Below are 14,064 nucleotides of genomic sequence, written 5' to 3' on the forward strand. Positions count from 1 at the left end.
TTTGAAAAATACGTGTACATTTCGTAACCTAGTATTTATTTTTTATGTACCCAAAGGTGTATAGTATTATTAACTACTTGTCCAAATTATTGGAACCTCGCATATCGTATTTTAGTAACCCCATTTCATATGAAAATAAACCAATAGTCCATTCAAATTGACTAAGGAGAAGAAATAAAAAATCTAAGATTTACGTATTCCATGCGTTTAGCTAATAGCTCTGCTATATTGTGCACTATAAACAATGTATCCTTATTTATAATAAAACACTACTTCAATTAAGTACTTATATACACTTTCATTAAACTTCATGTAAAAGTTTCGTCGATATTCAAAACGCCAATTTTCATTGATTATTTAAGCTCTCGCAACCAATGACATCGCATCAATTCAATGTAAAATATTATTTAATATATCTTTATTGATTATTCCTCTTGTGGTTGAAATAAGCTTTAGACAACAAATTTTCTTCATTAAATAATTTGTAATGACTTATTAGAATTGTTATATTTTTGTATAATGCCGCCTATAACTGGACAGGTGCCAATGTATGAGTTTATTGCCCTACAATAAATCTTAAATTTTCTTCCAAAGAGGTAATATAACTTTTTTTTTTTAATTACAGATAAATGTCAAAAGCAGTAATAATGTTCTGACAGTTCATTATAACTTTGAAAATTTTATTTTTCTAACAAACTTTTAAACAGTTTATCTTTGTTTAAAGATATCGATTTATTACAAATTATTTTAAAGTGATAAAACATAAAAATATGTGTGAAATACCTCCCCAGCGTCAAAAGATACCAAAAGATGGTCCCGGCCCAAGAGGTGTTCCAGACTGTTACTATGTGAGATTTTCTTTGTTATTATATTATAATTAATTAACTAACAGTGCCTGCGACTTCGTGCCCGTTTGAATTTAACAAATAAAGTTATTGTTCAGTTCGCAGTTTTTATTATAACTTATTCATTCTGTATCAGACAGCTTTTGTGATATTAAGGGGGCGAGGGCTGCGCTGCGTGACTTTATATATAATATCAAATAAAAGTAGCCTAAGTTACTCTTTATTACATTAGCTATCTGCCAGTGAAAGTCCCGTCAAAACCGGTCTAGCCGTTCCAGAGATCAGCCGGAACAAATAGACAAACAGACAAAAAATTGTTAATAATGTTATTTTGGTATATGTACCATGTATACATTTAGTATAAAGCGATTATTTTAATACTACAAACAGACAATCCAATTTTATTATATGTATAACAGATGACAAAATTGCATTATTTATATGAAACATACCAACTTGTCATGGTTAATATTTTTATTTCTTACCACACCAATGTCTATGGGCGTCGGCGACCACTTACATCAGGTGGCCCATTTACATGGCCGCCTACCGATCATAAAAAGGACCATATTGCTTTTAAGGGCTTTCATAATTTTTAAGTTTTATTATACTCGGTAGTAGGGCTTTTTGCGGCCCAACGGGAATATTACCATCCACTTTAAGTATTGTTGTGTTCCAGTATGAAGGGTGAGTGAGCCATTGTAACTACATGCAAAAGGGACATAACATCTTAGTTCCCAAGGTTGGTGGCGCATTGGTAATATGAGAAACTATTCATATTTCTTAAAATACTAATGTCTATGGGCGTCGACGACCACTTACCATCAGGTGGCCCATTTGCCAGTCCGCCAGCCAGTGTACTCATAAGACATTAATAATTTAATGTTGAAATAAAATAAAGGACTCTTTTTTATTATTACATAATTTTGATTCTGAAATATTATAAGCAGATAGCATGATCTATAGTAACCGGTTTTAAATATTCACCGTAACATTAGGAGATTAAGATTGTGACGTCTGTACGATTTTTTAATCATACTAAATGTATATTTTGTTTCAAATTGAGTAATCAACGGTTGTTACCGTTTCTCATGTTATAATTACAGACGTCTCGAGTATTGAACTCAACATTCCGGTACGTGAAATTTATTCGGAAACTGAGAGCCGAGGAAGAGGATCAAAGGAAAGGAGCTGAGAATAAGCTAAAGGAGTTGAAAGATCTACAGAATAGCGACTTTTTTATACGATGCGACAGACGGTAATACATAGTCAGTTACATGTAATATTTGTACGCGACAAAAACCTCACCTGTCAAGAATTTTACCTGCTATTATCAGGTTAATTGTATGTATTAATTACTCTATGTTATGGTTTTTTTTTAAGTGTAACGTAACGCGTTACGGCGCCAGTCTGTCTGGCTTCCTTTTCTCTTGCGCATACGGCAGCGGTAGGCAGCCTCTTCCTCTCTCACTACAGCGCTAGCTTATTTATTATAGTACAGGTACGTGGTCGGGCCACCTGACATTAGCGTTGTAAGGAATATGAAACATTGCCAATGCGCCAACAACCTTGGGAGCTAAGATGTTATGTCCCTTGTGCCTGTAGCTACACTGTTACACTCACCCTTCAAACCGGAACACAACAATGGTACCTACCCAGACGGGCTCGCGCATTAAGTGCGCATTATTATCACTTTAGACTAATTGTCTTAGTTACTAAAGATGCCGCGAACCCTCGCTATTATTCGGTATTCGAAATTACTTAACATTTTTTTGTTATTCGTATTTATCATTTGACATTCGATAAATAGTAACTTAAAATTCTAGATTTAATTTTAACTTAGGTTCTCTTAAAAACAAACCAAGTTATTTATTATATTATTGTTAGCGCTTACGGCAGCGCGAGGCCAGCCCGGCTGCCGGTTCTGTTTGAATTAGGAAACCACGCGTCCACGGCCCCAGGGGTCACGCCCTATCTTTTAAGCCCCGGGTGTCGAGGCTGTGGAAGGGCCGCGACTACGCCATCGTTGTCGTACCTTTCATCGCGGAGTCGGTCGCGTCACGTCGCTAGAGCCCTCGAGCGCACTCGGTGTGGGCGTTTGTGCTATTCTGTCGGAGGGCGCGTCAGCGCGGTTTTTTTATATAATTATATTTGTATCATGACATGTTATCCATGTCTTTTGTGTATCTATCTTCAATTTGTATTTTTTTATTTTTGTATGCCTCTATATTTTTATTACCAGACAAGACAATGGGATTTAAACATAGACAATTTTACTACGTTTTAGTAATTGGTATATTACTAAAAAACAGTTCTAAAATCGTCCGCATAGTAACTAAAATACACAAAAAGAAGAAGTTCTTATCATCGATGTACGCGGTTGGACCATCCGCATAGATACAACCCATATAATATGTATCGAATCTTATCATAAATGTTAAGATAATGAAATAATGAAAATCGCTACGTTTATCAATTGATTGAGCATTTTCGTAAAAAGGAGATTTTGAGCTTATTCCAACGCATCCTCCAAATGATGATATTCTGCCATAATCAAACACATTCAGGATTCCTCGTAATATTTCCTTCATCGCCGTGTCAAAGCTGAATTTTAATTATAAATTATACAAGTAAAATCTCTCCATCGGCCATCTCGACTCCCGTAATCAAAACGAATGAAACAAGATCGGATCAAATCATCTTTGTTTACAGATCGCTCATAAACAATGTGGCTCGGCGAGTTGACTTGTGCATGGCTTCTTATCAAGAAGATCTAAAACAAAAACGAAAAAGGTAAATGTTCGTAATCAATGCGATTTTTATTAGACATCTCACGCTTATCATTAAAAATCAGTATGACTTTAGAAATAAATACAGACTTTACTAAAGACTGTAAAACAATTTTATGTATCTATACACTTTTAGTTGTAGGTCTTAGTAGCCTCGATGTAAAATATATCGAAGGAAATCTACACTGGATAATTTGATTTCCAATATAGGTTAATAGATCTCTACGCCCACGAAGAGGAGGACAACATACGAAAGTTCGTGATGCAAGCTCAAGCGGGCGCTGAACAGTTGTGGCAAGAAAAGATGAATCGATTAAAATACCTGCTGGAGAAACGGAAGAAAGAACAAGAAGAAAAGTATAAAGACACGCCGCTGTGAGTTTTGTATTTATTTGTATACATTACAAATTTCGACTTGATTTCAGCTAAAACTAATTGAGAATGATTGTGTTCGCTGGTAGATTAAGAGGACAGTCCTTGCGGAACGCCTAAATAGCGCTTACTGTTTTCGAAATATCTTAAAACTGGAGCATTGATTATGGATGAAAAAAAACATTCAGTATCTTAATAGATAGATCTCAAGTTTCACCGCATGATATTTATAAAATTTGTATTAATAACTCAGTAAATTCATCGTCAACATCACTCCAAACACTGAAATCGACCTTTTCTATTAAAGTTTTTTAAGCTATTTAGCTGCTAGTTTATACATGTATTTTTGGTTAAATGGGGACACAAAAGTGTAAATAATAAGTTCACCGTGTTAAATTTCTATTATATCACATAATATTATAGTAATTTTTATTTAAATATTGCTTACTTTTTGGCATTCGTCGTCCATACTTTTTAGTATGGAGAAAATCATTTGACGGTTTTGACTTATTATTCGACATCGCTGTCAATAAATTTTCAGTCCCTCCCCAGATCTCAAGGTGGGAGCACGTCAGTTTTTATTTCGAGCCGAGTCTTATAATTTCGCGAATCGTCTACGCACACATAGACAAGTTAGCATAAGGGTGGGGCGCGAGTGTCGTGGGATGCAATTGTTAATTTTTACTTTTCAAGATTTATCGACTATTAGTCAAGTCACATATTATTAAGTTAGTTCTTTGATAAATAAATATTTTTGTAATAATTAATAAAAATTGAACGATTTTAATTGGCTTTTTAATTACACTGTATGAATCTACCCCATGGCGTACGAATTTACCGCATTTACTGTACGAACGTACCCCTACCATACCAATACGTGGGGTACATTCGTACAATTATTTTCTGTAGAAAAAAGCCTATAACCCTTTAACCTTTTGTCATAAGAATTTTGGACTTTTTTGTAACAAACTATAATATATTTGTTACACTTAAGCACATAAACTAGGTAAATACGACAATTAATCACATCGTAAAAAAATAAAATCTGAAAAGTGTACGAAGGGTAACTATTTTCCCCTAATGTCGAATTAAAAGTACAAAATTATAAGGATGAACATAGTGAATACCCGAATGAACCTGAATGTAATGTAATTTTTGCACTATCGTGCTTATTTTTTTCTCTTAATACGAAATTTAAAACAAACGCCAACTCATACCCAAACTCATGTCGTTTAGTTCGTCTGCTTAATTCCTAATTATTTAAATGCTTAATTAAAATAGTGCATAGTGCTAAGCAAAAACGGTTGATATACATTCCATTTTGTACTGATGCTATACTTAGTACCTTTCATGACCAGATACCGTCAGCGGGCCGCCCCCCTGATTTTTGTGTAATATAAAATAATTTTAATTGACTTGTTTAACCAAGAAGATTTATGTCTTTAGTTAATTAAAAAAAAACTGATTAATATTTACCTCCATTATTTTTATTTATAAAATTTAAGTAAGTGATTATTTAATGTGTCTTAACGCCCTAATTCGTTATACCTACCAACCTTAAAATATACAGAAAATAATTATTTAGTTAGAGGAGAGCAGTAGAATCAATAAAAATCATAATGTATATGAGGCATCTTAATGCACTCTGACCGCACCCTATGCTAACAAATAATTTATAATTGTGTTTGCGAGTGACATCCTTATAGCTAATACATTACTCATAAATAAATGTATTTTTATAAATCCTACGTTATGAACGCGCAATGAAAATTTAATTTATTCGTTGCAACGAAAACAAGCAACTAATTGTCTAGGGGGTGCGTACGATACACTGCACAATGCAAGTGTATTATTGGAAAGTACCTATGTGTGTGTTCTAAAATAAATTCCCACGCTGACAAACTATGCTCTTAACTTTCTTTCCCCATAGTAGATGCTAGTCTCTAAAAGGCCACTCCAGTCTAAATCTGTCAGAAACTAACATTAAAGTTAGTTTACCTCATTTTGAACCAATATAAGTTATTGGACTCATTCAGATAGAGAGAGGTAACAGAGATAACTCTCACTAGCAGCCTAGAGTAACGAACTTGACAATTTTACTCTCCCGGGATTTGGAAAGCACGGCAATGCGTTGGTCTTACACCTGTCGATTTTTTTTTATGGCATTGGTTGGCGGACGAGTTTATGGGCAACCTGATGGTAAGTGGTCACCACCGCCCATAGGCAAAGGCTCTGTAAGAAATATTAACCATTCCTTACATCACCTATGCGCCACCAACCTTGGGAACTAAGATGTTATGTCCCTTGTGCCTGTGATTACACTGGCTCACTCACCCTTCTAACCGGAACTCAACAATACAGAGTACTGTTATTCGGCGGTAGAATATCTTATGAGTGGGTGGTACCTACCCAGACGGGCCTGCACATAGCCCTGCCACCAAGTATATGTTCTGCCTCTCCTGCAGGTGATCTCCCTCCGTTCGTGTCTCTGTTGGTCCCATTGGCCATCGTACTATATAAATGCAACCGTGTTTCGTGTGTCTCTTATACACTGTAATATATCTTACGTTGAAATAGGTATTTAAAAGAATTTAACATAATAACAGCTTAAGAAAAAAAAGAAACAAAATTTTTACGTTAATAAATCATTAGGTCGAAATGCGTGCATGTTTTACCGTGTATATACAAATTACGTGCGAAAGAAGCGCAGGAAATCCAACTGTACCAGATAAGAGAGAAACAAGCGAGGAAGATGGCGGAGTTGGAGTTTGACAAGATGTGGCACGAAGTCGCTTTGAAGGAGTCCGAAGCCTTGGTAATTTTTTTAATATGGATTTAGAAATTTTCTATACGTCTGTACATCATGTATGTTTCAAATGAATCACAATATGACTTAAAAAGATTTACCTTTACGGCTTATATAATGCAAATATAAATGTTTGCAAGTAAACTGAAAACGACACGGGTGTCGTTTAATTTTCCTAATTATGTTTTCAATAAATTAAGTTACTATCATCTTTGTAGAGGGTTTTACCAGAATAGGATTTTTTGACATAGTCAAATGGTTATCGCCGTGACGTCATAGTTTCTTAGGAAATTTAACGTTTTATAGTTGACTTGATCGAATCGAAACTGGATCTTTGCGTTAGTTAGGAATACGAACTGCTAATCGGCAATAATTATGTTCCGATTTCATAACGATAAAGTGACATTTTATTAAGAGAACTGGCCCCCGTTTTTTTTATCACTTTTTCGTGTCGATCTTGAGTCGATACTTTTCCATAGACGATTCACAAACTAACAGAAGTCATCTAAGAGCGTTGATTGGCAGTTTCACCAATACGTTCATTTCATTAGCTTACTTCAGATTTTTTATGTAAATTTTATCAACACGGCATACGGAGTCCGTTCGTATAGTGGTTGAAGACGAGTTCAGTTCAAATACTCTTATTCTTACTTTGCACTCAAAGAACGTTATCTAAGGTTGTATTATGTCTGTAATTACAGAGGCTCAGAAACCATGTATCGCCTAACATAGATAAAAATGATTATGTTTAGTTGTAAAACACTACTAAACGTCAATCAGAGCAACTTAATGCTAGGATTTGAAATGCATTCATGAGGCATGCATTACATTACATTAGCAGCCTGTAAATTTCCCACTGCTGGGTTACGGCCTCCTCTCCCTTTGAGAAGAAGGTTTGGAACATATTCCTCTACGCTGCTCCAATGCGGGTTGGTGGAATACACATGTGGCAGAATTTTGTTGAAATTAGACACATGCAGGTTTCCTCACGATGTTTTCCTTCACCGCCGAACACGAGATGAATTATAAACACAAATTAAGCACATGAAAACTCAGTGGTGCCTGCCTGGGTTTGCACTCGAAATCATCGGTTAAGATGCACGCGTTCTAACCACTGGGCCATCTCGGCTCTCTAATAAGGCATGCATAATAATGTAATTATAATAATAAATAATTCGACTTCGATTTCTGTTCACATGCTAGGCAGCTCGTATGGAACAAGATACGATAGAGAGATTACGCCGAGATCTAGACTGCAAGCGCTACTCAGATTTGCAATTGGAACAAAGACGAATGCAGAGAGAGAAAGAAAAAGAGATGCTGAAAGAAGAAGCGAGAAGATTTAAGGCTTTATGGGATGAAGATATTCGGAAGGAAGAAGAAGGTTTCTTTCTATTAAATAAACAAGATAAAATTAAAATGACAGCCAATCAGTGTTCTGCTGGATTGGCTTGATGTTGTTAAGGAAAAAAAAAATAAAGCTTATCTATCATACTGCGTTATAGTTGATTTGTGGTTGTGTTTCAATGTCTTCCGCAAACAGATTTCCTCTTGATGACTCCAGATTAACTCAAGATCAGTTTTAAATTGTTCAGGTATATATACATATATAGTCGGTAGCTGTGTTTACCATTGATTTACTTTCCTTGAGTATAATCACTTATTTCTAATAATCTATATATTTTATATAATATATACATTAATTTTACGAGATTTATGCGGTAGGACATTGTGTAAGCCCGTCTGGGTAGATACCACCCACATATCACAGTCATATTCTACCGGGGACACTACATGTTAGTTTTCAAGGTTAGCGGCGCTTTGGTGTTTTAAGAAATGGTTAATATTTCTTCGAGTTCCAATGTCTATGAGCGATCGTGTTATTTACCATCAGGTGGCCCATTTGGCATTTGGCTTACTTATTAACTAAAATAAAAAATAAATAGTTTTTTATTAATAAGATCCGATCCGATCAAACCTATAACTTGTAAGAGGCACTTACCTGATACCTAGATTATGCCGTCTGCCTGGTATAATAACACGGGTTCCCTCGCTACTTACAACTGAAAATAGCACTTCGAAGCATAGGCAAGTGGTCATGCCCACCCACGTTAAAAAATATAAATCGTCCTTAATACAATATTTATAGAAAACAAATATAGTCTAGACTAAATTAGATTTAATTACAGCTGAAAAACAACGTGCTGAGAAACGAAAGGAAACTGCGTTAGAACGAAAACAAATGATAGAAGAGAGGCAAGAAAAACTGGCCCAGCAAAAGGCTGAAGCCAAGTTAATATCCGACACGTGGGACTCGCTGACCGGACAAGGCTTGGCCGACGAATTTGCTGCGATTGAACTGAGGAGAACAAAAGAGGTAAAGTTGTGTGGTGATGAAAATAAATCTATTGGCAAATGCTATTGAAATGTTCATCTGAATGATTTTCGGCTACGTTGACCAATTTCAACGGTGATATTATTTGGCGCGCTATCACAGGCACTCCATTGCCTTGCTCTCAAGATACAAGGTGACGAGAGCCTTGTAAGTTTCGTATGAGTGAGATCAGGCCCACATTCGACGTCTTCACGTGCTAGTCGAAGCATAGAATTATAAAACTGTCGACTTTTAATTCCGGATAGGTATTCAGAATTTCTAACAAAACGAAAAATTTAATTCGTTTTAATGAAAATGTTGTGTTTATACTTATTTCCCAATGCCATCCTAATGTACCTACGAGTATATGAGGAAAACATTAAAAATTGTAAATTATTTTTTACACTGCCAAAAATGAGTAATTGTTTAAAGGTCCATGTAAAATTACAAAAGTTGCCTTGTAGTTTTTTGGTTTGTTTATATGGCTGTGAATCCTGAGGTTTAAGACCCGGGTGATTATTTATACGCCTTGTCTTATGCCTTAGATTTGCATTAATTAAAAAAATATCTCTTAATTTATGTTTCGACATTATTTTTTAACAGAGAGAATTGGATGAATGCAACAAAAAGATGATAGAGCTGAAAAAACAATATGAAGATTTAGACAAATCAATTGAAGCACCTCTAGCTGAAGAAGCCACGAGGAGACAAGAATATATGGACCAGAAACGCTGCGAATACCTCGCTTGGGCTCAGAAAACTAATAAAGTAAGTAAGCTTTTGAGAAATTACATGATCTGATTCCATGGCTCGTTTCAATAATAATAATTAATATATTGTAATGAAATAAGCTGAAATTGTTTAGTGAATAGAACACGTGATTTTTACACTAACGCGATTCAGGGTCGCGGGTTCAAACCCGGACAAATAGGTGCCATTGACTTGCACATATACATACAGTAATTATAATTCATGTCATGTCGTCGATGAAGGATATTTTCGTGAAGACGTTACCAACAGGGACAAATTTGGTACTTTTGCTCGTCTAACACTTTGGAAGAATCCGACCAGACATTTTACATTGCGACAAGTGTTGAACCTACCTACCTACCTATCTACGTCATTCTGTGTTCAACAATCCGCATTCTCATCCAAGGGAAAAGAGGCCTTTGCCCAACAGTGGGAAATCTATATATTTGTCTCCATCATAATTTGCCGTATATTATAATAATAACCCAATGGTCAAACTCAAATATAAATAAATACTCATCGTCAGTGCGACAAGGATGCAATATACAACAATATAGGAAATTCTAATGTAAAAACGCTTAATCAATATATCGATTTCTTTCTTTCTTTTTATGTAATAAACATGTTTCTTACGAATAAGTCGTAAAGCATTTGTTTTGTCATTTTTATTTACGTTTACTTTTGGCTTCGCTGAAATTGAATTTGGGTGTATACAAATGTCTGAATCACAGAACTCCTGACTCCACATGTTTTTTACCCTTAATCTTTTTATGATACCGTAAGTACGACGGGTGTTCTCCGTCCCTACGGTGTAGTGCCAGAACGATTGCGACATAGCCGTTGATGTAAATAAAAAGTCATTTATTAGCACTGTACACAAAATACAATAATTCGATATACAAAATCGTTTAGTTTTCTTCGCTTCGTAGAAATATATTTAATATCGCTCACAAAACTAAAACTGACTACGCCTTCGCGGAACTACTATTTACAATCGAGATCATTCTTGAAATACGCACATAGGGTACATATAGAAATAGAAAACAACAATGAATAATAACAGCCTTCTGCGAGTTAAAAATACATAAAGCAAGCAGAATCTACTGTTGTCCCTTATTAAAATTTGAAGCCAAATTAAAATACATACAATTTGAAGCGAATACTCATCGTATCATTGACGTCTTTGGTTTATCATAAACAGAACATGAACCCGGAACAGAAGCCGGAAAATCGTAGACAATGAATCAAAGATAGTAATGTTTACGTGGGAAGGCTACCAATTAGACAATATGGAGCATCATTTTTCCTTTCCGTTGTTTACGATCTGAGTAACCGTCCTTTGTAAACGGACGATTGTAAACGATAATTGTAGTAATTTATTTATATTTATAACTCTTTATAAGTATTTCCCTCTTTATAATTTAATTATGATTAATAAAAATAGGGAAACTTTTTTTTAGTTTTGAGTAAGACAATATAAACTCATTAAAAAAAACATAGTATTATCTATGACTACTGATTTTTAATACCCTAAAACTAACAATAATATTTTTTTTCGTTCGCTAAATAACTGAAATAAATCATCATAAATTTTAAGATGTTTTAACTCGATATAGAAACTAACTCTGCGTATATTTCAAATATTCTTTAATTTATGAGCATATAAAATTTCAGGAAGTTCGACAAGCAATGGTGGATCAAATCAAAGAGCGGAAACAGGCTAAAGATGTGTTAAAACAGAAGATAGCTGAAGAAAATGAGTACCATAGACAACTGTTTGAACAGCTGAAACAGTTGGTCGACCATAAGCAACTTACTGACACACAGAGTAGAAAACAACATCAACAAAAAGTTCTAGAACAAATTGAATATAATAAATTATTGAAGGTTCGTTCTGCATTTGATCGTTTAGAATATATTATATTTTAACATTGTAAAGAAATACATTTAAAAATAGAACACAATCCATACGTATAAAATTATTAGTCCTCACTGACTAACCAAAACGACTGACCGAGTCTGGAAATTTGGTACGTAGATTTATTTTATAACGAATGCGTTCGCTCAGAAAGGCTTTTCGGATATTTTAACTTTAAATGGGAAATGGTAGGAGTAACTTTGTACGAATATTAACATTAGGAAGACAGGACAAGCAGCTCGTATTAGTAGGTATACGATATCACCAGACTTAATGATTTTTTTTTTATATTCTATTTATTATAGCTAGAAGACTAATTAATCGGTTCTGTACGTTATAATGAAATTCTAATAAATATTGTCCGTTAAACATATCGTTTATAGGTTGTTTCTTGTAACAAAATTGCTAATTATATCTATAATTGGTATAACAATTTTAGGAACGGGCTCGTCAAGAAGAAGTGGACCAAATCAAAAAATGCCAGATCGCGACTGAAGAATACCAACAAGAAATAAATAAAATGTTATGCAGGTGATTCTGATTTGTATTCAAATCGAATTAGTATTGAATTAGTCTAGATTTATTTATTGTAGCCCCCAACTTAAAAAACCGAAAATATGGTTTTTTGCCAACGTTTTCAAAAGGAACTCGAAAAAATTTGAATTAATTAACACATATATATTTTGTAAATCAAAAGCGAAATTAATCTGCAGTTGTCATATGCCTAATTATAACAAAATAAAAAAAGCATAAAATGAAACAGATGCAATATAAATAGATAAATAATTGAACTTCGTTATTACGTAATTCTATATTTACTATAAATAGTATTAGCCATATATAATTAATTCATTCACTATAAACAAACAACAAATTTTAATTCTAACCGCGTATTGTACACGTGATACGTGACACAACGATTAAGCTCATTCTACACGTTACATATTACAATATAGAATTTATATTAATATTATTCAATGTTCCCTTTGTTCATGTCGTAATAAAAAATGCAACACGTTTACAAATATTAACCATAGATTAAAAATGTATCTATATTGCGTTAAAAAGGTACCTATATGAAAAAAAAAATTAAAATCGAGTTTATCTTTATTTTTTTTATTACTAAATCCACATAAAACACGAATTTCAAATAATTCAATAAATCAAGACGCGGGACTCGGAAATTGCAAATAACTGTTTATAAAAAATATATTACATTAATGCAGTGAAACGACTAAGTGGTTTTATAAGCTATTCCTAGCCAGGCCTTTATAATTTGGTTTTATCAGACCTGGGTTTTTCTCATTTATAATACATTATTAATAAGCCTGATTGAAAATGATATGACTTAATAATAAGACAAGAGGACAAGACGTTAAGCGTTGATGAACATTTTTCACCTGGAATGTTCCGAGAAATTATTTAGAGTAATTCCGGCCGTTGAATTTCACCATCTGACATCGTGCCAAAATTCCATATTCTACATCTACACCACCTCGATGTCCGGAAATCCACAAGAGCGCAAATTGTGATGAGTGATCCTTCTGCACATTTACCATATATTACGTAAATATCATCACGCTCCCTTTGGTGAGAGAATTATATCTTGAGGAAACCTTTACGTGCCGAATAAAAATCTGCTATATGTACACATAGGTATGTCCACTGAACCATAATACATAGACGTACGTGGTTGAAGCCCCAGCACTGATTATATAGTTCCTAAGGCAAACGTAGAATTCAGTTAGGCAACCCAAAAAACGACTTCTCGTTTAATTATATAATATATGTATATAATAATTATACTGTTACTAATTTAAGATAACGAATTTATAATTAATAAAAAAAATATTATATTAATTTTCATGATAGATACGTGAACAAATATAATCAACATATCCCGCTTTTTTTTTTCACAGATAAAAATGCATGAAAATTTTGTTAAGCAGTTACTAATACGTTTTTTTTTTATGTTTCAGACCTTTCTTCAGCGATGAAGTACATCCGTTCATGAAACAAATGGCGAAAGGACTTAAAATGAAAGATAAATGTCCCTGTTCACGGCCCGATTATTGTAAATAAAATGCTATTTTCATGTAAAGAATAATTGTTTGGTAGTCAAATTTTGTTAAATAAAAATTCGTTTTGAATTATTTGTTTTTTTTTTCTATTGGTGTTAGTACTATTAGAAAATTAAGCTTATTAACCAC

At 33.9% G+C, this 14,064-nt stretch overlaps 1 protein-coding gene across 1 annotated transcript; it reads left to right on the plus strand.

Moving 5' to 3' along the window:
- The first annotated feature begins 691 nt into the window (after positions 1-691).
- On the plus strand, positions 692-13,958 carry LOC113397698 (uncharacterized). Its single transcript, XM_026636138.2, has 11 exons — positions 692-848; positions 1,952-2,103; positions 3,558-3,638; positions 3,845-4,009; positions 6,659-6,821; positions 8,016-8,196; positions 9,002-9,189; positions 9,790-9,954; positions 11,611-11,823; positions 12,294-12,385; positions 13,834-13,958. The coding sequence occupies exons 1-11, from the start codon at positions 771-773 to the stop codon at positions 13,934-13,936; spliced, it is 1,581 nt and encodes a 526-aa protein (XP_026491923.2). The 5' UTR covers positions 692-770; the 3' UTR covers positions 13,937-13,958.
- The last annotated feature ends 106 nt before the right edge of the window (positions 13,959-14,064 follow it).

This window comes from Vanessa tameamea, chromosome 23 (assembly GCF_037043105.1).
Source record: "Vanessa tameamea isolate UH-Manoa-2023 chromosome 23, ilVanTame1 primary haplotype, whole genome shotgun sequence".
Lineage (NCBI taxonomy): Eukaryota > Metazoa > Arthropoda > Insecta > Lepidoptera > Nymphalidae > Vanessa > Vanessa tameamea.